General features: G+C 51.6%; 2 protein-coding genes across 5 annotated transcripts in view; both read left to right on the top strand.

The window, feature by feature from the left end:
• The first annotated feature begins 6,428 nt into the window (after positions 1–6,428).
• On the top strand, positions 6,429–13,673 carry KPNA7 (karyopherin subunit alpha 7). The gene is made up of 10 exons (XM_071760961.1): positions 6,429–6,531; positions 7,172–7,306; positions 7,810–7,895; positions 8,640–8,908; positions 9,369–9,451; positions 10,090–10,353; positions 10,712–10,945; positions 11,521–11,703; positions 12,386–12,535; positions 13,542–13,673. Exons 1-10 carry the CDS (start codon positions 6,466–6,468, stop codon positions 13,620–13,622), a joined length of 1,551 nt encoding a protein of 516 aa, XP_071617062.1. The 5' UTR covers positions 6,429–6,465; the 3' UTR covers positions 13,623–13,673.
• Positions 13,674–16,767: 3,094 nt separating this feature from the next.
• SMURF1 (SMAD specific E3 ubiquitin protein ligase 1) overlaps positions 16,768–22,029 on the top strand; it is a 44,781-nt gene continuing 39,519 nt past the window's right edge. For 3 of the 4 annotated variants that reach the window (XM_071760959.1, XM_071760957.1, XM_071760956.1), the window contains exon 1: positions 16,788–17,025. In XM_071760959.1, the coding sequence (XP_071617060.1) occupies positions 16,971–17,025 (55 nt within the window). In that variant the 5' untranslated portion in view covers positions 16,788–16,970. Of the gene's footprint in view, positions 17,026–22,029 lie in introns of all 4 variants that reach the window. The other variant, XM_071760960.1, reaches the window with a different exon arrangement.

Raw genomic sequence — 22,029 nt, 5'->3', positions numbered from 1 at the left:
CTGGAGGGGTATTGGCTGCACAGAGACACAACCAGGCTCTCACCAAACAAGGGCAGATCTGCTCCTGAGGCACCAGGGCTCTGATGGGGAAGGTGCCAAGTGATCCCACTTGGCAGTGATCCCACCCACCCAGGTGCTGGGTGAGTCCCGGGGCCTGCAGAAGGCACTTTGGGCAGTGACATGGTCAAAAACTCCACAGGCACATGGAAGCAGAGTTCAAGTCTGCCTGGTGTCTCACATTTCAGTGCTCAGCTCTCCAGTCGTGGCACTGGTTTAGTGTGAAGAATTATGGAAGCGAAGCAAACAGCCCCCAGACTTCTAAAAGCATTATTTTAAAAAGGAGGGAGAGCAATCCCTTGAATCCTCTGGCACCTGGCATCAAGTTGACCCCACACAGCTCATTGGGAATTTTTAATCCCTAGCACAGACTTTGGCTGCTTGGGGGAGGCACAGAGCCCTGGTGAACATCTCTGCCCCAGGTGGAGCTCTACAGAGGGCAAAGCCAACTGCTCCACAGGGTTTAGCTGCATCTGCCAGCAGCAGAGCAGAGGTAACAGTCAGAAAATGCCCAGATCTGAAAGGGAGTGGGGACTAACAGTGAGTGCCTGCCCCATCCCTTCCTCTCTCCCTATCATAGTTCTCTGAACCTGGCTGACAAAGAAATCAGGGAGATCCAAACCCCTCAGAGCCCACCCTGTATCTGTCAGTGAGTCTGCCCCAGCCCCCTCCTCACACCGAGTTCTGGCCCAGGACCACCAGCACCCAAATCACTGAGCCCATCAGGACCCACAACCTCATCCTGGACAGGGATGTCTCCCAGGCTCCAGCAGTGAGGCTGAGCCAGCCCCAGCTTCATTCCAGCCCCAGCTTCATTCCAGCCTCAACTTCATTCCAACCCCAGCTCAATCCCAGCGCCAGTCCGGGATTGCCCCTGGGTCAGTGCTTCTCCCTCCTCCCTTAATTTTCCCTTTTTCCCAGCCAGTTGTGTCCTCAGGCTCAGACAAAGGGACCACACGGCTTAGCTGCCCACTCGGGGTGATGTGCAGAATCTGAGCAGGAATTTTTCCGTGGCTGATCCCCCAGTACAGACCCAGACCGCCCTGCTTAAAAACAAAGCTGCTTGGAGGAGCTCACCAGCTGGATGGTGCCACTCGGGAGCTGCTCCCATCGGCTTTTCCAGGACAGACCTCAGAGCAGGAAGGAGGTGGCACAGTGAGGGGTAATTACTGTCCCTCCTCTTTATCCCCCAGAAAAAAAAAAAACCTCATTACCAAATCAGTGTCTGTGTGAGACCTGTTGAAGCCCAGACGAATATTCCCCCCCGGGCTCAGTTACCTCCTAGGATGAGGTGAAATATGCACTTCGGATCCTCTTTTGATCGTTTCCTATCTGTGGTTTTCAGACAAAGGCCCCTAAATCCACATTTTAGACAAAGACTCTGATTTCTGTCGCCGTGCTGTCCTCAGCTGGGATAATCGGAGGCGCCGAAAGCAAAGGGAGCAGCTGTCTGGAGCCCTCCCTGCCCTCCCCAGTGCTCAGGAGAGCAGGAAAGCTCCTCTCCTCCTCTGATGAAGCTGCACATGGACTTCCTGACAGCAAAGTGGCGTCCAGAGGCTCAAGACCCCATGATTTTCATGGATTTTCTGGTGTTCTCATGGTGTTCCTCTTCTCTGCCTGGTTTACATGGTACTCCACTCCTTTGCTCTTCTGGAGCAAGGTCACACTTGGTTTATACAAAATTATATGGGTTTTTTTTCCAGTAATTCCAAGGGTTCTCCATCACTCCGTTGTGCCTCATCCCCAAATTCACCATACATTTCTCTGTTTCAGTTCCTTGAGTTACAGGTTTAGGCTTTAAAGGAATAATTATTACTGGGGAATTATTAAAAAATAATTAAAAAAAAAAAAAAAGTGAGATTTTTGGCCATAGGTGATTATAGTTTCTGCAGCTGACTAAACCAGTGTCCCATAACTGACAGAGGATAATTTAATAAATAGCTCTGATTAAGTCTGCTGTTATTTTTAAATAATTTCAAAAACTGTTACTCTAATCCCTCCGTGGCTGGCAGGAAAGTTGCTTAGAAGTTAAAATTAGCTCCTTCACATTCAGCCTGGTGTGGAGTTACAGCCCTCCAGGGCTCTGCTGGTTTTCTGGGGCATCCCCTTCCACCCCCTGCCTAATGGACACCAGCAGCCACCTCTGGCAAGGGGGAAAGGGCTCCCACAGCTCCCACTCTTGGCTCTTCCCCTTCCCAGGGCTCTGGAGCTGAGGATTCCAGCCCAGCTGATGGGATAATCTGTTGGTGTCACACTTCATGGTGTTATCATCTTGACAAGCTCTCTTTCTGCACAGCAGTTCCCTCCTCCTTAATTCCCAGGGGATTCCCAGCTCTGCCAGGCCTCTTCATCAATACCTATAGGTCTCTTCCAGAGGATACCCATGTGGCTTTGATTTTATTTTTTTTTTTTTCCAGCACCTAACTTTCTGAGTGAGTAACTCCTGGCTGGGAAGAAAGCACTGAAGAACACCTTGCCTTTAAAACCATCACACAGAGGGACAAGTTTTCTGGTCCATGTAACCTCATGGAAGTATTAGGCATGAGTAGCCTGTTTGCTCATCCAAATAAAAACTCCCAAGCAGCAATCCTGAGCTGGGATCAAGGGAAAAGAGCTGTCCCACAGTGCAGCAGAGTTGGTATAGATCAAACCCACTTTAAGGAGCCAAATTCCCAGGTATTTGGGAGAAGATGAAGCTTCTTGGAAGAAAGGCTTCCCTTCTCCTGGTGCCACCTCATCACAGAGTGATGTCCTGTCCTGGTGTGTTCCTGTACAGATGGCAGGGATGAGGCACTGGGCTGGGAACCAGTTTGCCCTGACCTTCCCTAACTGCTGGCAACACAAGATGTGATTTTGGTCTCCCACCCACCTGCCTCTCCTCCTTTCTGTCAGCTCTAATGATCCCCTGGCCACAGCAGGAGCCATTTCAGTCAAACTGATGGAAAACCACACTTCTCCCTTTATTATATTGGTTGTGGATTGCTTTCCCTTGGAAGGAGCTGTCTGAACCACGGCTCCCTGGCTGCAGAGGAGGAGGGGGAGAAAAGCAAAGGAAGGGGGAGAAAAGCAGAGGAGAGGGGAGAAAAGCAGGATCACTTTTTTGAAGCTGCTGCACTCAGTTAGGGGAAGCACCAAACTGCACTTTGAGCCTCAGAAAATCCATCTGCAGAGCTCAGCTTTGCCTCTGGCTCAGCAGTAAGACAGGGATAACAATAAATCCCTTCTCCCACCTTCTGCATGTCCTGATTAGATAGACTGGGGGCTGTCACTTATTCTGTGCCTGGCACAAAGCAGCTCTGATCCAGCCCGTGGCTGCTGCATGAATAGGACTGGAATGAGCCTCGTGGTCACCCGACTGCCTCCCCAGCAGGAACCAGTGCTGCCTGTGGGCTTGGTGCTTCTTCCCCCCCAGGATCTTGCACTGGGAGGATGCAGCCCCACTGAAAAAGAAGGAATTTCCAGGCTCCATCCCTGCCACACCTGGGATTTGCCCCGCATCCACCTCTGCAGCTGGTTGAGGAACCCACCTGGGTATTTTTTTGGTAACTGATAACTGAAATTAATTTGTTGGTGTTCACTTAATGGACTACATGGGAGTTGATGGTGAAAATATGCTGTCTGATTGCAGGCATTCAGGGGGTTGGCAGGAATTCCTCACCTTGCTCCTTCTGTGCCAGGTGAGCTTTTCCTTTCACAGAGGGATTGCTCTGACCAGCTGCTGTGGCCATAAAACCTCCCGTGCTGGAGCCTGAGCTGTTCCTGCCTTTTCTAACCCACCATGGAGATGCCAAGTGCTGACATCTTTCCTGAGGCATGCAGTGAGGGTAAACCTATTAAAGAAGTGTGAAAAAAATCAACAGGGAGAAACCAGGGCTTTTCTCTCAGGGCCACTTTCAAATCTGCCACCAGTCCAACTAACCCAAAATGGATTTTTTTTTTTTTTCCCCTCCAGTGGTTGTTCATTTCCTATGGGACAAATATCAACCTGCCCATGGGGTTGAAAGCAGTCCCACTCGTGCTCTGCCTGCTCGTGGGGCCAAGTGTTCTGTGGTGCCACCTCTCACACCATCAGTGCCACCTCTCATGCTATTGGTGCCACCTCTCATGCCATCATCTGAAGCCAAGGCTGGGGAAAGGGGGTGCTAATCAATTTTCCTGTGTTTTTCTCTCCCCATCCTCTCCCTCCCCAGGCTGGCAGTGCCAGAGCAACTGAACAGGATGGGTCTGATGCTGCTTGGCAGCTGGGGAGGGAATGGAAAGGGCAGAGAAGGAAAAGAGCAGCCCAGGATAATGATAAACTCCTTGGAGTCTTGTTGCACGTCCATATCCTGCAGCAGGACCCTGGGCAAGAGAGTTCTCCATGCAGAGGAGGAAATCCTGGGGGCTGGCCTGGGCAGGAGGCTGCCCCCACTTCTCTCAGGGTGTGATTTGAAGCCAATTTAATTAAATTGCTTGGCAAGGTTGTGAGGACTCATCTATTACAGCTTGAACCAGGCCTGTTTTGATTTAGCCTTGGCTGATTAGGAATTAGTCGAAACAAACTGCTCAGAAAACAAAATTAGAGGGTGCACACTAACTTTTGCTCCAGATTAGGCTGAATTAAAAAGCAATTGAAATGTAATTTTCCTGTCTCCAGCAGCCAAGGAAGGAGATAACACAACCAGTGGCACTTTGAAGCTTCAAAACACAGCATCTGGGATTAGCACAACTGGCTTTTTGGTGCCCACAAACAACAGATTTATCTGAAGGCTTTTTCTCAACACCCCCATCCCCCAGCATCTTTCTCACCAAGCTTGGTACAACTCGTTTCATTTGCCTTGGGAGGGAGAATTGGTACGACCCCAGGATTTGAATCCATCCCTTGAAGCCTCCTGGGCATTGCACAGAATATTTCCAGAGGTATTTCCATACTGGAAGAGCTGCAAGAGGAGAGGTGAGAGGGGTGGCTGAGGCAGGAGGGCAACTCAGGAGGGAGAGTAGGTCAGGAGAAGGCCCCCACCCCAAATCCTTCTCCAGGTGCATCCAGGTGGCCATGGGACAGGAGCAGCTGGAGATAACGGGGAGGCTGCCCTGGGGAGAGCCAATGGGAGAGAGGAGCTGAGGGGAATGTGGCTCCATGGGGGCAATAAAAGGGGCAGGTGAGGCTGAGGGGGTATGAGGGATTTGAGGTGAGTGGTTTTCCTCTTCTTTGGAGTGGCTGCTTCCCTTCTTTCCATTCTGTGATGAGTTTGGGGCTGTTGGTTGAGCTCTGGCTGCTTGGGTTTTCTGCTTGGTTGTGGTGAGTGTGGGGGTTGTGGTGCAGCTCTGGGGAGGTGGAAGAAGCTCCCCCAAAGGTTTTTCCTTTTGGGGGGTTGTTTTTTCTTCTCCAGGAGGGGAGGCTGGAGGAGAACTTGGGGTTTGAGTGTAGGGTTTAAGGCTGTGGGTGTCATTGGCTTGTCCTGCTCTCTCTGGGAGCTGGGGGGGCTGTGTTGGGGGAACAAGGAGATGGTGCTGGTGTCCTGCCTTGGGTGCTGGGGAAATAGGGAGAGAGGAGACCAAAAAGAAAAACCCCACCAAACCCTTGAACTTAAAAAGATGGAATAAGGGAAGCTCTTAAGAGGCTGATCTGAGCCACAGGTGTTGGCTGTGAGCCTGGAGGGAAGGTGAAGATGGGGGCTGATCCCACAGAGTCTGTTTGTGCCAGCCTGGCTTGAGGGGGCCTGGGATGGTGTCTGCCTGCTCAGACAGCACAAACACAAAGCCTGGCTGAAGGTTTGTCCTTGGCCTTATCTGTGTGTGTGTGTCTGTGGTAGGAGAGGCTTAGAAATGTTGTTGCCTCTCCCTGTTTCATGTTTTTCACTGGAGAACTCAGCTGAATGTGGTCACTTCCTCCAACTACATCTGAGCTTGTGACTTTCCTGCTGGGGAGGGCTCTGGTAGAGGAGGGGGTGAGAGGGTGGGCTTGGTTGTGGCTACCCTTAAGCATCCTTAAGATGATGCTTCTGGAGGCAGGAGGCCTCATCAGGCTTGGTCTCTGTCTAAGCTAAAAGCCCTGGGATGAGAACTGAAGGATGCTGGTGCTCCTGTGACCATGAGGAGGGGCATGTCCAGCTTCCCCAGGGGACTGCAGCAGCTGTAATTTTTGGAGTCTGGTGTTAAGTGGTGGCTTCTTGTGCTTGCATTTAGCTCAGTGGCTCAGCTGCAGTGTCTGAGGATCCTGCTGAGCTCTGCTTAGGGCTGGGGATCTCCAACATCCTCCTTGCTGGGGGAGAAAACTCATGCAAGGGTGGTTGGTGGGAGCATGGGGGGGATCCTAGACCCCTGTGTGGATGGAAGTGGTGTGGTTGTGACCTGACACTGCTCTGTTCTGATTTTCCCCCCAAAAAAGCACGTGGAGGCTTTCAGCTGGCACCTCTGGGACCTGCCAAGATGCCTGTGGGGACTGAGCTCAGCGAGAGGATGAAAAAGTTCAAGAACAAGGGCAAGGATGCAGCTGTAAGTACCTTTTGGGACACCCCTGGAAAATATCCCCCATTGGGGCTTTGTCTGGAGGCAGGAGCTGATGTGAAGGTTTCTAAAGAACAACTGCCTCCGGATGTACCAGCAAGGGGGTGGGATGGTTCTGCCAGCAGAAATGCTGGGTTAACTTTGGAGATCTGGTGTGGATCTGGCTGGGATGGGAGGGATGTGGTGGGACAGTGAGTTTTGGGTGGGTGACTGAGCTGTGCTGGGGAAGGGAGATGGTCCAGACCCTCCTGCTGACTTCTCAGCATCAGTTATCCCTGGGGAGAGGGGGGGATATCAGACCTCAGGACCTCAGCTTGCTTGAAGCCAGTAGAGGAGATGAGGGTTTGCCTTTCAGGTTCAGCAAATCAACTTTTAAGAACAGCCACTGATTGCTGGTTCACCTGGCAGCCCCTGTCCTTGGGGGGCACCTGGGGACCTTTATGCTGTCCCATCTCCTGTGTAACTCTCCAAGGAGCTGCCCAAGAGCAGATCAGATGCTGGCTCTGTGCCTTTTTCACCTGGGAACTTTGGGGTGGGGGGTGACAGAGCTGAGCTCCTTGGGGAGCTGAGTGATGCAGGAATGGGGTGATGTGACGGATCCAGTGGGGATTTCCCTTCTGTCCCCCAGGCCCTGAGGAGACAGAGGGCAGAGGTGAACATTGAGCTGAGGAAGGCCAAGAAGGATGAGCAGATCCTGAAACGCAGGAGTATTTCTTTCAGCTTGAGGGATGGGAGCCTCTCTCCAGAAGGCAAAGGAAATGAGGTGAGTGCTGGGCTCAGGGCTGCAGCCCCTGCCTTGTGTGCTGGGTATCAGCTACCAGGGACCACCAACAAGTCCTGTTTAACAGCCAGTGCCATTCCTGCTTGTTCTGCCTGGTCCTGGGGAATGTCTGAGGCTGCCCAGCCCTTTTTCCATGGTGTTTTGCATGGTGATGATGTCCCAGGTGCCTTCCCTCGATGGCAGGCAGGTAGAACTGGCTGGTGCTCCAGCCTGCTGGGAGCTGCTGAAGCTCCTGTCTGGCTGCTCAGTGAGGGGTAATTACTGAGCTGGCAGGGACTCTTTCCCTGCTTGATTATAAGGATGGGTTGCCTGGAAGGCTTTTGTGGATTCTCTTCCTCTGCATCATCTCGAAACTGCAGTTGCATAAAGGGCAGACACTGCTTGGGTATGGAGTGGTGCCTGGCTGGGGTCTAGACAGCTGATTGACTGCAGAGATGAAACCACGGGGAGTCCCTCCTGACTCTGAGTCACTCCCTGTCACACAGATTGTTCAGCTCTCCTTGGAGGAGATCATTGGAGCTGTGAATGGGAGCAACACGGAGCTGCAGCTGCAGGCAACCCAGGCTGCCAGGTACCCTGCCTGCCCCAGGCTGGGAGGGAGGTGGCTGAGGGACCTGTGGTGGCTGCAGTCAGCAGAAGGCTCCTCTTCCTCGTGGAAGAGCTTCCTGGAGACACGACAAAGAAGGAAGGAGCCTGGGAACACAAACTGCCCCGACAGACCTCTGCTGCTGCCTCTTCTGTGTCCTGTGTGTCTGTCCACTCTCCTGGGCAGGGATTGGTGTGGTTGAACCCAACTGAGGAGTTTGCTGGGGGTTTTAGAGCTCCCCCCCTCACTGTGCTGGGGCAGAGGCCGTGCTGGATCCCCCAAGAAACCAAGAGCCAAAGGGTTTGGCTGGAGAGCCCAGCTTTGCAAAGGTCACCACTGAAGAGGGCTGTCCCCAGCTGGGCGGGATGAGGAAGGCTCAGAGGGTGCCATCATCACCTGGCTGGCAGCAGGGATGTTTCTGAATGCCCAGGAGAGGCTGCAGATGGGGCAGCCTGTGTGCTAAGGGGAACCAGTGCTGTGGCTCTGAGGACATCTCCTCATGGTGAGCTGCTCTTGCTTCAGCATCTTCTTAGGTGTCTTCTGCAGAAGCTTCTCCCATTCCCTGTGGCTGTTCCTCTGCTAGAGGGGTTGCTGACATGGGGATGCTGAGTAAGCATCTCACAGATGTGCTGTGTCCCTCCCAAGCTTTTATGTGGCCCCAGAGTTATGGTTTGTGCTGGCACCACCCAGGGCTTCTCATGGCAGGCTCTCTGGTGTCCTCTCTTGCAGAAGGATGCTGTCCAGGCAGAAGGACCCCCCTATCAACCAGGTCATCGAGCTGGGGATCATCCCCAGGCTGGTTGAATTCCTGGCCCGTGGTGACAGTGCTCCTCTGCAGTTTGAAGCAGCCTGGGCACTCACTAACATTGCCTCTGGCACCTCTGACCACACCAAGGCAGTGGTGGAAGGTGGTGCCATCCCAGCCTTCATCTCCCTCCTGTCCTCCCCTCACATGCACATCAGTGAGCAGGCTGTGTGGGCACTGGGCAACATTGCAGGTAAGCAAAGGTCTCCTGTCTCTCCAGGACGTGGCCAAACCAGTGCTGGGCAGCTAAAAATACTGATGTTCCTCCTGGTAGCTCTGTCTTCCTGCAGCGTTTTTTCCCAGGCTGCTTCCCCTGTTGAAACCCTGCAACAGTCCCCTTTGGGACCCTGGGTTGGCTCTGCAAGAGGATTTTGACCAAAGCCAAGTACAAGACTCCGTCCTGCTGGGATGGTCTGACCCTCCCCCAGTGTTGCCCTCCCATGAGGGAGAACAGGGAATGGGTTCTGTCTGGTTAACCAGCCCCACAGCAGCCCTGAAGGCTGCCTGGTAAATGCTCCCCAGGACAAAACTTCATGGTGGGTGGGTGGTGAGTGAGCCCAGACACCCAGCCCTGGGCTGTGACTGCAGCTCTGAGTGCTCTTTGTCTTTTGACTTGGAGAAATGCAACAAACCACCCTTTTTCATCCCTACAGGTGATGGTCCTCTGTACAGAGATGCTCTTATCAATTGCAATGTGATCCCTCCCTTGCTGGCTCTGGTGTCACCTGTAACCCCAGTAAATAACCTTCATTTTCTTGACTTACCAGCTCTTAATCACTTGGGTGATGGGAGAATGGTGGTTCAGCTTCTGCCTGGCACACACCAAGCTGGTCCTTAAAACCTAAACTGGTTTTAAGCTATAGATGAAGCTGGGGATGCCAAGCAGAGTCTTTAGGTCAATGTGGTGACTTCCAGTCTTGACTTTCCCTTCCAGCTTTGACTCTCTCAGAGTGGGGAACACAATGAAACTGGGGCAGGGCAGATTTGCAGGTGGAAGGACTCAGCTTACTCTCCAGGCTTCCTCCTGCTGCTTTTTTTTTTTTTTGGGTGGCTCTAACCTGCTGAATGTGTGGCTTCTTTCTGCCCTTCAGAAACAGTGGTTGCCCCACTGCCTTCCTGGGCTCTGGGGAGCAAGGATCTTCTCGGATGCAGAGGGTGGATTGAGCAGCTCTGGGGGGCTGTGCCAGCAGTGCTGATGCTTCCAGGTGTCCCAGCCTGGGGGTGACAGGAGGTGTATGCTTGTGTTTCATCCCCCTTCTTCAAACAAGCCTCAGCCTTTAAGGCTGCTACTGGAAACCATCTCCAAGCTGTAGGGACCAGAAGCAAGGGGCTACCTCGTGCTCCTTTGCTGCTTAAACCTCCCTTGTGTTTCAGGTGGGGTTCCTGAGGAACATCACGTGGACACTGTCAAACCTCTGCAGGAACAAGAACCCCCACCCTCCTCTGGATGCAGTGAAGAAGATACTGCCAGTCCTCATCTGCCTCCTGGAACATGAGGACAAGGAAATAATTTCTGACTCCTGCTGGGCTATTTCCTACCTGACTGATGGCTCCAATGATCGCATCCAAATTGTGGTGGAAACAGGGATTCTCCCAAGGCTGGTGGAACTCATGGCCTGCCCAGACCTGATCGTTCTGGTAGGAAATTATCATCAATCTCAGCCTCTGGCCCTTTAATGTAGGGATATTCAAGGAGAGGGAAGGCAAGGCATGTGTCCTTACTGGATATGGCCAGTGTGGTTTGCTGCCTCCTCAACCTGCAGCGTTGGTTGCTGGTTTGTCAAACCATTGCTGTGCCCCAGTTTGCTGTGGATGGCAGGCTGGATGGAGGCTCAGGGCAAAGCAGGAGGAGAACAGATCTCTAAATACAACAGTAACCATCCAAGCTGCCTTCCTTACTTGAAGGATTGAGCATTCAGTGAGGGATCTTGTTAGACTTCCTGCCATGTGTCTCTCGAGGTAAAGATTCTCCTCCACTCCTTTAATCTCTGTCCAGACTCCAGCTCTCCGTGCCATTGGGAATGTGGTCACAGGGACTGATGAGCAGACCCAGGCAGCAATAGACACAGGTGTCCTGGCTGTCCTGCCCCGTCTCCTGAGACATGCAAAGCCAACCATCCAGAAGGAAGCTGCCTGGACACTCAGTAACATTGCAGCAGGGCCTTCCCGACAGATCCAGCAGCTCATCACCTGTGGCTTATTGCCCCCACTGGTGGAGGTGCTCAGCAAGGTAAGGATGGGTGCAGTGCTGCTTGTAGCTGCTGCAGAAATGATGCTGAGGTCCCTGATGCCTCTGATGCCTCCCCTGTGAAACACTCAGGGTGTGCCCAAGAGCCACCTGAGGAGGTTCTTTCAAAGCTGTTGGAACAGCCTGGGCACTCACACTGGTGCCTTGGCATCATGGTTTGGTGTCCAACCAGCTCTCCAGGTGGTGGGGAAGGTGGGACAGCTCAAGCTGGATAGAGGGGAGGTGGCTTTTGTCACCTCACCACTGCTGGAGGTGTTCAGCATAGTAAGGATGGGTGCAGTGCTGCTTGTAGCTGCTGCAGAAATGATGCTGAGGTCCATAATTCCTCTCTTGTGAAGCACTCAGGGTGTGCCCAAGAGCCACCTGAGGAGGTTCTTTCAAGCTATTGAGACCCTTGGAACAACCTGGGTACCCAGACTTGTCAGCCTTGGTGTCCAACCAGCACTCCAGGTGGTGGGGAAGGTGGGACAGCCCAAACTGAATAGAAGGGTGGTGGCTTTTGTCACCTCACATTGATCTCAGAGGGATGCTAAAGCTTCACTCTGCTGCCCTTCCAGGGGGATTTCAAAGCTCAGAAGGAGGCAGTGTGGGCAGTGGCCAACTTCACCACAGGAGGAACTCTGGAGCAAGTGGTGGAGCTTGTCCAGTCTGGGGTCCTCAAACCTCTCCTCAACTTGCTTTTGGCCAAAGACAGCAAAACCATCCTGGTCATCCTGGATACCCTTTCAAATCTCTTCGTGGTAAGATCTATGATTTCTTGCATCCTTTGCCCGAGAGAGCAGCAAAGCACTGAGCCCCTGGAACAGCTCCTGCAGGAGGAAGAGCTCGTGTTGTCTGACTTGTTCTTGAACACCCTTGGGTTGTCCAGAGGGTTTGACAAAATTAAGTTCTCAAAGCCTTCTTTTTCACCTCCTGTGATTTTGGTTTTTTTAGCCTTCTTCTGGGAAGGAAGAGGTTGGAGTTAATCCCCAAGCTGGGCAGAGGTGCAGGTCTTGCAGAAATGGGACTCCGTGAAGTGTTCCACTGAAATCAGGGGGTCCTGGGGGCATTTCAGCTCTGCTCCCTCCCAGCTGATATCTACCTGGCTCTCCCTTGAAAACCTGCTTCTTGCAGCAACTTTGAACCAGTGGAATGGCTTTTGCAAATGAAATAGTGGGTGGCAGGTTACCCCTGCAGCTTCTCAGGGTGCCTGAGTAAGGGCTGACTGGCTGATCTGGTTGGCAACCAAGCCACTGGCCAGTAATCCCAGTGGGGACTGGGATGTTTCCCATGCATATTTGTTATCCCTGGGGTCAGGTAGGGACAGGAAGGCAGGGACTGTGGTCCTTTGACTTGTAGATCAGGGTCTTGGAGCAAAGGCCATCTCAGACCTGTTAACTGATGGAAGGTTGTGTTTTCCTGCTTGGTTATCTGATGGTACAGGCTGCTGAGACTCTGGGGCAGACAGAAAGGTTGTGTCTGCTGGTGGAAGAGCTTGATGGGCTGGAGAAAATCGAAGCCTTGCAAACCCATGACAACAACATGGTCTACAGAGCTGCACTGAATCTCATAGAGAAATACTTTTCTGGTGAGGTATGTGAGCTCTTGCTCTTTCTCATCTGAAAATGTGAAGCTGTTGCCCAGTGCAGTGAGGCACAGGCTTTAAGGATGCTGAGATGGGTTTCTGGAGGAGCCCTGTGTGTGACTGAAGTAGTTGTTGCAGCTTGTTCCAGCTGCTATCAAAGGGCTGTAAAAGCTGAGCTGTCAACTGATGCCTTGCACCACAGCTGGGGATGCTGTGATAGCATCTTGCTCCTGGAATTCAAACTGGCATCAGCTGGAGTTACTGATAAGAATACCAAATGTGGAGAACTTTCCTCCTTTGGAGGTGAGCTGCCTTCTCCCTGAGGATGGAAGCCTCCTCCTCCTCAGCTGATAACCACACTCAGGTTGCATGGGGATTAATTGACCCTTCTTATGCTGATGAACTTGTGGAAAAAGAGGCAAGGGCACCAGGCAGAAGTTGCCAGAGTCCCATGGCTGTCACAGAGGCTTGGTCTTGGCTTCAGTCTCCCAGATGGGGAAGCACCAGGGAAGGGGTTTGGCAGTTTTGGGGAGCTGAGGCTCAGCCTGGATGTGAAGTGCAGGGAGCACAGGGCTGGGTTAGTCCTCTGCCCAGAACACAATCTGCAGGATGTCCCTGCAAGATGTGGAGAAAAAGCTCTCCTGGCACCTGCCTGAGGGGCTGGATGCTGGGAGAGCATCTCTGCAAAGAAGTCCTGGCTTGTGCTGTTCCAAGCAGGTTATTTAATTGGAATTTGGCCCCTCTGGCCACTGCCTTCTGCCTCTGGGCTTGGCTGCTTTTTGTGTGCGTGGCTCCTCTGTGCCATGAAGATGAGGAGGACTTGGTGTGGCCTTCAGTGGTCCTGTTAGAGTGAAGCTGAGCTCTTTTTTTGCTGCTGTAACAAGCTGTTTGGTTTTATTTTTAAACAAGAGAAAAATTGCTGCTGTAAAATTTTGCTAGGCAAAATTTGGGGTGAAAAGCTGAGGTTTGTTAAGGTACAGAACGTTGGAGTATTGACTGTCAACTTCCTCCTAGGAAAATGAAAATCTCCAGCCTGGGACTGGGGAAGATGGACTGTATAACTTCTCAGTGAAGAAGCAGAACTTTGACTTCTGAAGATATGAAGCACTACTGAGCTCTTAGCTGGTGGGTGGAGGTGTCTGGGTAGGGCTCAGACATCCAAAGCAAGAGGAAGCAAGATGCTGAGTCCTTTTAGGTCTTGAAATTTAATAAATTGAACTTCTGGCTTTGTATGTCTTGCATTTTTTTTTTTTTTTTTTTTTTTCCCCATAAGTTGCTGTTGCAGTGACTCTCCCATAGTGTCTGAAGGACCTGCAGAAATGTCCTTGAGCTCCTGACCTTCTTTTCTGGTACAAATCCCAGCCAGAAACTTTCTGCTCTCTGCATTAAGCTGCTGGAGATCAGGGTGTTCCTGCCCCATCCATCTGGGTCTCTTTGCTTGTTCTTAAACTTCTAGGCTTGGCTTTGGAGTAGTTGAAGCAGCTCTGAAAAGCTGTCCAAGAGGTGTTTCACCATTCTGCAGGTGAAAACACCTTCAAGGGGGGAGGAGAGGCTTCTAATAGAGAAGGCAACTAAGCAGGGGGAGGGGGGATCACTGCCACCCCTGTGTGTGCTGCTTCCTCTGGAAATACTGGGATCTGGGCATGATAACTGCTGCTCCTCTGGCAGCAAGGCTGATGGAGGCAGCTTTTGCCATGGGCTTTAATTCCTTTCCCACTGCAGCTTCCCAGATGTTATCCCCTAGCCTGGAGCCCATCCATCTGGCTCTGCCTGGAGCTGCCCCTCTGTACTGAGGAGCTGGTATTTCAGGTTCCCGGGTCACTGCCCCTTCCTGAGAGGAGCTTTCCCTCTTTTCCAGCCTTCCAGCCTTGGTCCCTGGCTGCAGAAGGTGGGGACAGAGTTGATGTGGCTCTTGCAGCAAGTTCTGGTGTCCTGGGGCAGGTTCTGAGCTGCTGGACACTGCTCCATCCTTGGATAGGTGGGGGAAGGTGCTCTCTCTGCTGAGACCCTTCAGACCCAGGAGGTTTTTTTTCAGCTACCTCATGGGCTCTGATCTATGCAAGATGAGGGGGGCAGCTTCCTACCTGCTCTGGGGTTGGGGGGGAAAGTCTTAGAAAACCAAAAAAACCCACCAAAAAACAACCTCTGGGTGGGTTTAGGGCTTTGCTTCCTCAGCTGCAGTGAGAGGTGATGTGATGTAACTTTATCTGAAGGGAAAATCTTCTCTCCAGGATGCAGAACCTCTCCCTCCACCCTGGATCTGTTCATCAGAGGATTCAGGCATTTCTCCTCCAGGCCATCAAAGAAAAAAAGGGAGTTGTGAGTTAGTCTGGTTGTGCCCTGTGTGCCAGGGCTGGGTGTCACTTATTTAATGTCCAAATGCTGCAGGGGGTGTCTTGCAAAGTGCTTCTTATTTTTAATATATTTTTTTAAAAAAATCTAAAGCTGTGTGTACTTAAAACTGTGATGAAGCAATGCCTGAAACATGGAGCAAGTGCCTCTGGAAGTCCTTGGTGGCCGTGGGTGAGAGGAAGGGCTCTGGGGGGGCTGTGTGAAGGTTCCCAGTGCTGATGGGGCTGACACAGCACCTGGAAAGGGTTTGGATTTCACCAGGGGGAACGAATCTGAGGCTGATGCTGCTTCAGTGTAAATGGAGATGAGGACAGGAGCTGGGATCCTCCACTCTGGTCCAGGGCCCAGCAAAGCCCAAGGTGGCTTTTCCCAGGGCAGGGCTGTCCCTTAGTGCCCCTGCTGATGCTCTGCTGCCCTACAGCAAAGCAAAATGAGGGAGAGTGAAGCTATTTGACTTTTTCCCTGCATTTGTGCTGGAGATGGGCTCGGGGTGGAGGGTTTAGGCAGGGTCCTGGGACCAAAACTTCTCATTTTTCCCTCTGCCATCCATCAGCTGCAACAAAACAACGTCCCTGGGTGTGACAAAGAGTTAAAAATCCCATCCCTGTTCTTAGGATGGGTATGGGGGTCAGTCCTGTGCTGCAGAGGGGAGGAGAAGAGGGGATCCTGCAGGAGCTGGAGAACCAGAGCTGGAACTGGGGAGGCTGCTGCTGAGCTGGGGGGGTCTGAGTGACCTCCAGCCCCCTGCTTGCTGGGAGCTGCTCCCCTCTCATGGCCCCCAAAACCCCTTTTCCTGCCCAGGGCACAGGATGAGGCCACTTTGGCTTCATTGCTCTGCTCCCAGGGTTGGGAGCCAGCTGGTTCTTCCAGAGGGATGGGATGGAGCATCCATGGGGAGCAGGGAGGATGAGCTGCTGCCGGGCTGCTTCCCCAGAGCAGCTCAACCTCTCTGCAGAGATGCATTAAAAAAAAAAAAAAAAGAAAGAAAAAAGAGTGGTTTGGGGTTTTTTTGTAATTAAAGGATCCTGGCCCCAAAGGAGTGTGGTGATGGCTGCTTGGTCCCACTGGAGAGCTGGAAAAGGTTTGCTGGGATCCGTGGTGGCCATTTTCCCTGAACTGGGACACAATAAGTAGGAACACACGAAGTGAGGTGTCTCCTGAAGCGTTTTTATGCTTAAATTGTTTCCTACAGCCCTGGGTGCGCCCCGCAGCCTCCCCGGCAGAGCAGAGGCTCAGGGCTGGATTTCCAGGAGTGGGTGGGAGGAGGTCCTGAGGGTGTCCCTGAGGCTGCAAACCTGGAGCTGGTTTGGGGAAGGGAAAGATGATGGATGGTGAGGAGGAAGAGGAGGGGGGAGAGAGGGTTTAGGGTGAGTTTGGTGTCCCCGTGCGGGGTCCATGAGAGATGAGGAGAGGTTGGAGCAGCGCTGCTCTGGAGCCAGGCTGAAGGATTTGGGGGGGTTGAGCCTGGAGAAGGCTCCAAGGACACCTTGGAGCAACTTCCAGTGCCTGAAGGGGCTCCTGGAAAGCTGGGAAAGGTCTTTGGACAAGGGCAGGGAGGGGTGGGATGAAGGGGAAGGGGTTTGAACTGGAAAAGGGGAGATTTGGGTGGGACCTTAGGAAGAACTTGTTCCCTCTGGGGGTGCTGGGATCCTTTCCCCGATCCCACCCATTCCCGGCGGAGCTGGAGCTGGGGCTGGATGGATCTCGGAGCCACCTCCCCCCCGCGCCTCCTCCCGCTCGCTAGGGGGCGCTGTGCCCTTCCCCGCCCAGCCTTTCCCTTCCCCCGATCCCGACCTTCCCATCATGGCGGCTCGGCGGGGGCCGCGCCGCGCTCTGACGTCACCACCCCCTCGCGTATGACGTCAGAGTGAGGAGGGCGGGGGGGAAGTGGGCGGGGCCAAGCAGCGCTCCGCGGCCGGGCCGGGCCGGGCGGGTCGGTCCTGGCGGCGGCGAACGGTGGAGGAAGGAGGAGGAGGAAGAGGAGGAGAAGGAGAAAGAAAAGGCCCGGGGATCCAACGGCCTCGGGTCCCGCATGGCGGGGGGGGGTGAGGCCGCCGGGTGATCGCGGCGCTCCCGCTGCTCCTCGCCGCGATGTCGAATCCCGCGACCCGCCGGAACGGTTCCAGCATCAAAATCCGCCTCACAGGTAACGGGGAGGAGGCGGCGGGGACGTTCGGGGTTCTCCCCCAGCCTTAAGGCCCGGGAATCCCCTCCCCTCGGGCCGCCCCCTCCCCGGCCTGGCGCTGGGAGGGGATTCCGGGCCCGAGTCGGGGGCTGTGGGAGGGTAGGGGGGGGGGGGGAGGCCGTGGGGTGGAGGGGGCTGGGACCCAGCTCCGATGGTTCCTTAACTTTTATCAGCCGTTTTTTTCCGGTCCCGCTGCTCCCTCTGTGTCCCGCCGGAGCCTTTCTTAATTAATTTATTTATATTTTTTTTATCCTGTACATGAACCCCCCCCTTCCTCCCCCCGCCATTTCAGTGCGGGGCTGCTTCAGTCCTGACAGAAATTGGGGAGTGGGGGGGTTGTGCCCCTCCTGCCAGACCCCCCCTGCTCCTTCTTGGGGTCTCCCTACATTGGGGGGGGGAGGTCCTTGTGTCCCCCTCTTCCAACAAACCAGAGCACCCTGGGGGTTCTTCTGCACCATTCCCCATGGGAATGGTTCTGTGGGACCCCCCCACCCCTCAGGCCAAGGCACCCTGCCCTGCTTTGGGGTTTTTTCTTCCCCTTTCTCTGGGAGTTGGGGTGTCCCTGTTACCCCCCCCCCCCTCCCTCCAGCAACCCAGGGAGCACCCTGCTCCTTCCCAGGCTCTTTCCTACTCCTTCCCTAGGAGCATTTCCAGCGGAAATTTCCTTCCCCACAGACTGAATTTCTTAATTTGCTTCATTTTCCTTGATACCCCCCCACACCCACCCCCTCAGCCTCCCATGTGCCAAGGAGGAGAGCTGTGTTGCTGTTGAGAAAATGTTCATGTAGTTGCTTTTAGGTGGGTTTTTTTTTGGTTTTTTAGTACTCTGGGTATTTTATATTTTTTTAGTACTCTGGGTGTTTTATATTTTTTTAGGATTCTGGGTATTTTATATTTTTTTAGGACTCTGGATATTTTTATTTTTTTTTGTCTCCCCCCTGCTTCCACACAAGTTGCTCTCGCTTGGCAAATCACTCACCCAACTTTTGAAGTTCCTTCCCCACCAAACTGGGTGTGTGTGTGTGTGTCTGTCCTGCCCTCTCCCTCTGAGCCCTTGGCCAGGCAGGGTGCACGTATGGATAAACCAGCTCTGGATTAAATCTTCTGGAAGCTGCTCTGGTCAATGCCGAGACTGCTTCTGTAGTGGGAAGAGACACAGTTTCTGCTTCTCGAGGCTGCTGTGTCAATTATTAATAAATAAGGCCCAATCTGAGTCTTTCCAAGGCAACAGGTGGGTGCTTGGAGATCTGTCAGGCTGAAAGAGCCACGATGCTGCTCAGAGTCACTGGCATTGAGCTATATAGAGCTGTTTGGGTGCATAAAACATTGTCAAATCATGAGAAAATGGTTAAACTTCAGTTACAGGTTAACTTGCTTTTGGCATAGAGTACAGTCGGTCAGAGGCAGCTCTTAAAAATAAATATTCTGCTCTTCCTTTAATCCTTTTTTTTTTTTTTTTTAATTATTATTCTGCACTGCTTGTGCTTTAGAAGAACCCAAGTTTGTGGAGATAATGTTAATCTGAAAATCCTTTTCTTGGATGCGCGAAGGCTGAAAATATTTTTAGAGGGTATGGATGATGTTTGATCTGAAATTAGTTTTGTGGTGATGTGTACTAAATGTCAGCTCAGTCATTTTGTGGCTTATTTTTCTGCAAGTCCCTCAGTAAACCTGTTGTGAATTGAGTAACTTACACAGTGGTTGTAGCTCCTCTTCTGAGCTGCAGGATGGTGTTTGAATATCAGACAGAAGCTGTTGGTTTTAATTTTTAAAGGATGAATGCTGCACCAAAATGCTTTTTTACTTTTAGCATGCACTCATCTTCTATCTGAGACCATTGTCTGGAAGTTTCAGTTTATTGAGCAACTCGGTGGAGTATTTTATTTTTTTTTTAAATTCTTTTTATTGAAGAAATCTGCTTGCTCTAACACATCCTGTGTTTTTACGAGCAGGAAACCTGGGTGGTGTGACAAAAAATTACTGTATTTAATAAAAAATAAATTGCTTTGGGACAGGTTTAGCCTTTGAATCATTAGGCAATGCCATATTCCTGCCTTTGCTGGAGACCAGCCTGCTGACTTACCTGTTCCAAAGAGCTGCAGCTAGCCTGGCTCTTGTTTTCTCATCTGTTTTGCTGTTAGGAGGTTTGGGCAGATTTAAATCGAGGCAGAGGACCTCTTCTGTTATGTTTTACTACCTGCATTGTGTTTCCTGTGATTAGAAACCATTTCTGCTTTGCACTACTGAAAATAGCTGTGTAAACACCACTTAGGCTGAAGGTGCCTCTGAGCCTTACTTTGTAAATGGGAAGGGAACGGGGGTAGAATCTTCCCTGCTTTTTAAAAGACATTTTTTTTCTTTTCCTCATCCACTGGAGAGGCATTTAGATCAGCAGCATATTGGGATTATTTATGTGAATGTATCTGGAAGCTCTGGATCCCCTGGTGGTTGTCAGAAATGATCCTCCGGGTTACACAGGCTGGTGTCAGTCCTGTCCCCATACAAACTGTAACCAAGTAAATGGCAAATAGCCTGTCCTGTTCAGAAATATATTAAAAACAGTGTCAGCAAGTAATTTGGATGGCAGGTTAAAGAGACTTTGCATCCTGTGGATGGCCAACATGCTGATCTCTCCTCCTATCTCAGCTTCTCCAGAAGCCTCTTCCTCCTGCTTCCAGCGGAGCTTTCATCGCTGCTGGCAGTGGAGGAGCCAGAGGTGGCTTCTGGTTTATGGCCTTGGCTCTTGCTGCTTGGAGCAGTTTTAGGCAAAGGTAAAATGTTGTTAGGTTCCTGGTCTCTCTGTACTGGTGTGGTTGTCAGTGAAGTGCAGCAGAGTTATCAAAACAAGGATGGAAATAATGATAAAGCGAACACTTGAAAAGGCTGCTGGGGATCTGCTGGGTCAGGGAGGAGCATGAGCCACAAGCCAAGAGACTTTGGTGGGGCTCATGTCCCTCTTTTCTCTGATGGGCTTCTCCAAAAGGTTTTGCTGCTGCATCACTGCTCCCTGGGGAAGTTCCAAAGGGTTCATCATCTCCAAGGCACACCTCTTCCTCAGACTTATAACCCAGGAGAACTCCTGAAAAATGCAGTCTCATTGTGCTGGTGTCAGGGAGGTTTCCATTCCAGGGCAAAGGTTGCAGGTGGAATTGGAATGACTATGAAATGGGCTAAACTTGTCACTTTTCTATCAAGAAAAAAATCCACAAAAAGCTGCAAGTTGTGTTCTGGCTTCATCAGTCCTGGCTTTTTCAGTAGTGTCTCAGCTGAGGTGTTAAAAGCTGGCTGGCTCCTGGTACCATTGTGGAACTGAGCAAAGATTGGGAAGGAAAAAGCATTAGTTTAAACTTTATGGATCACTTGATGGGTAGAGCAGGAAGGAGGAGGATCTGGTGTGCAGGGCCAGATGGGCTTGTCAAGGACTGATGGCCAAACCAGTTTCTTTAACAGAAAAGCAGGAGCTGGGATAACAGGAGAATACAAATGGTTGCAGGCACCTCACTGAGCAGGGCTCAGAGTACTCCAGAGTGTAACAATTCACTGCTGGGCAGACCTGGCCTGGGAGGTGCTGGGCTGCTGGTTTTGGGTGGGGGTTTTAGGTGAGAGCTCTCCCAGGTGTGAAGTGGAGGAACACAAAGTGTCAGAGGCACTGGGGAGGAGTGAGGAAGATGATGAAGCAGCAGGTGGGTTCTGTGAGGTGAGTGGAAGGGTCAGAGGGGATTTTTAGGCACCAAATTGGATTCCTGGAGGAAAGGTGGTGGTGCTTGGCAGAGAAAGAAGAAAGAGGTGATGCAGACAAATCTCCTGAAAGCCACTTTCAGTTCACTGTGGTCAGCACAGTTTGGGGAAGTCCTGTCTGCAAAACCTGAGCTGTTAGTAGCTGGTAAACAGATGGATTTTTTAATTTTTAAATTTTTTTTGCAGATAAGCATTTAGAACTTAGGGAATGGATGAAAGAATACAGCAGCTTCAAGTCAAAAATGAAATATTTCATTATCTTAAAAGCCATGTAGGATTGTTACAAAAGCACAGGTTAAAATGTGTCACAAATGTCAGTATGTTTTACTTCCCTTTCATGACTAATGGACTGATCAATGCAGCAAAGTTAACTGACAGATCAGAAGCAACACTAAAAGTGGTGACCTGACCAGTTTTGTGTCTCGTGTTCAGAAACAATGAATGTCTGTATCAGGCACTGTAAATCCTTCATAGGCTGGCTGTAGTTTTGTGTTGGTTACAGGCAAAGGGCACTGGTGCAAGAAGATGGAAGCAGCTCATCCCAGCCTGCCTCAGCATTTGGAATTCCATATTGAGCCAGTTTCATGCCATGGGGAAGCAGCAGTTTTAGTAGCTCCCAAGTTCTTTTCCATGGTAATCTGGGAGCTTGTTGAAATCTCCATCTTGTTATTTTCTCCCTGTAAGGTTTTTCTCTGCTTCACATCTTTTGGGAGGGGGTCATTTTTAGGGTTGGAACTCAACACTGAGCTTCCCCACAGATTTTCTGTGTGATGCTGAGTGGGGCCCTTTGGCTTTCTCTGCTCCTCTTCCCTTTTTTGTGTTAGGAAGCAGTAGTGTTGTCAGGAAGGCAAATCTGTGGCTGTTCAGAGGCCCTTGGGTAGGATGGCAGAGGGGCTTGGGGCATGTAACTTTAAAAAAAAATAAAATAAGTAAATCTTGCTGTCATGAGGGGAAGTGGGGAGAGCCTTTGCAGCCAGCCAGCTGGCATCTTTGGGCTGCTGGAGTGGGAATCCAAAGAGCAGCCTTTTCCTCTGGGCAGGCCATGGGGAGTGAGGCTCCTTTTTTTGTTTCTCCCAGTAAGTCAAAGCTGTGCCAGCACCATTGTCCTGGTGGAAGTAAATTAGATCTCCAAAAAGAGTTTGTTTGAATGTCCCCCTCAGGAAGGGAAAGTAGAAACAATAACTACTTTATTCCTAATTTGAAACTTTCTTTTCTCAAGTCGAATGT

Source organism: Heliangelus exortis, chromosome 17, assembly GCF_036169615.1.
Source record: "Heliangelus exortis chromosome 17, bHelExo1.hap1, whole genome shotgun sequence".
In the NCBI taxonomy this organism is placed as follows: domain Eukaryota; kingdom Metazoa; phylum Chordata; class Aves; order Apodiformes; family Trochilidae; genus Heliangelus; species Heliangelus exortis.
Note: the sequence above shows the minus strand (reverse complement) of the source record. Positions and strands in the feature narration are given on the sequence as shown.

Excerpts from the sequence above, each read along its gene's own strand:
- KPNA7 (XM_071760961.1), top strand. The coding sequence starts at position 6,466 with ATGCCTGTGGGGACTGAGCTCAGCGAGAGGATGAAAAAGTTCAAGAAC. Across the intron at positions 9,452-10,089 it reads TGGTGTCACCTGTAACCCCA|GTGGGGTTCCTGAGGAACAT; the intron begins GTAAATAACCTT and ends CTTGTGTTTCAG. Across the intron at positions 11,704-12,385 it reads CCCTTTCAAATCTCTTCGTG|GCTGCTGAGACTCTGGGGCA; the intron begins GTAAGATCTATG and ends CTGATGGTACAG.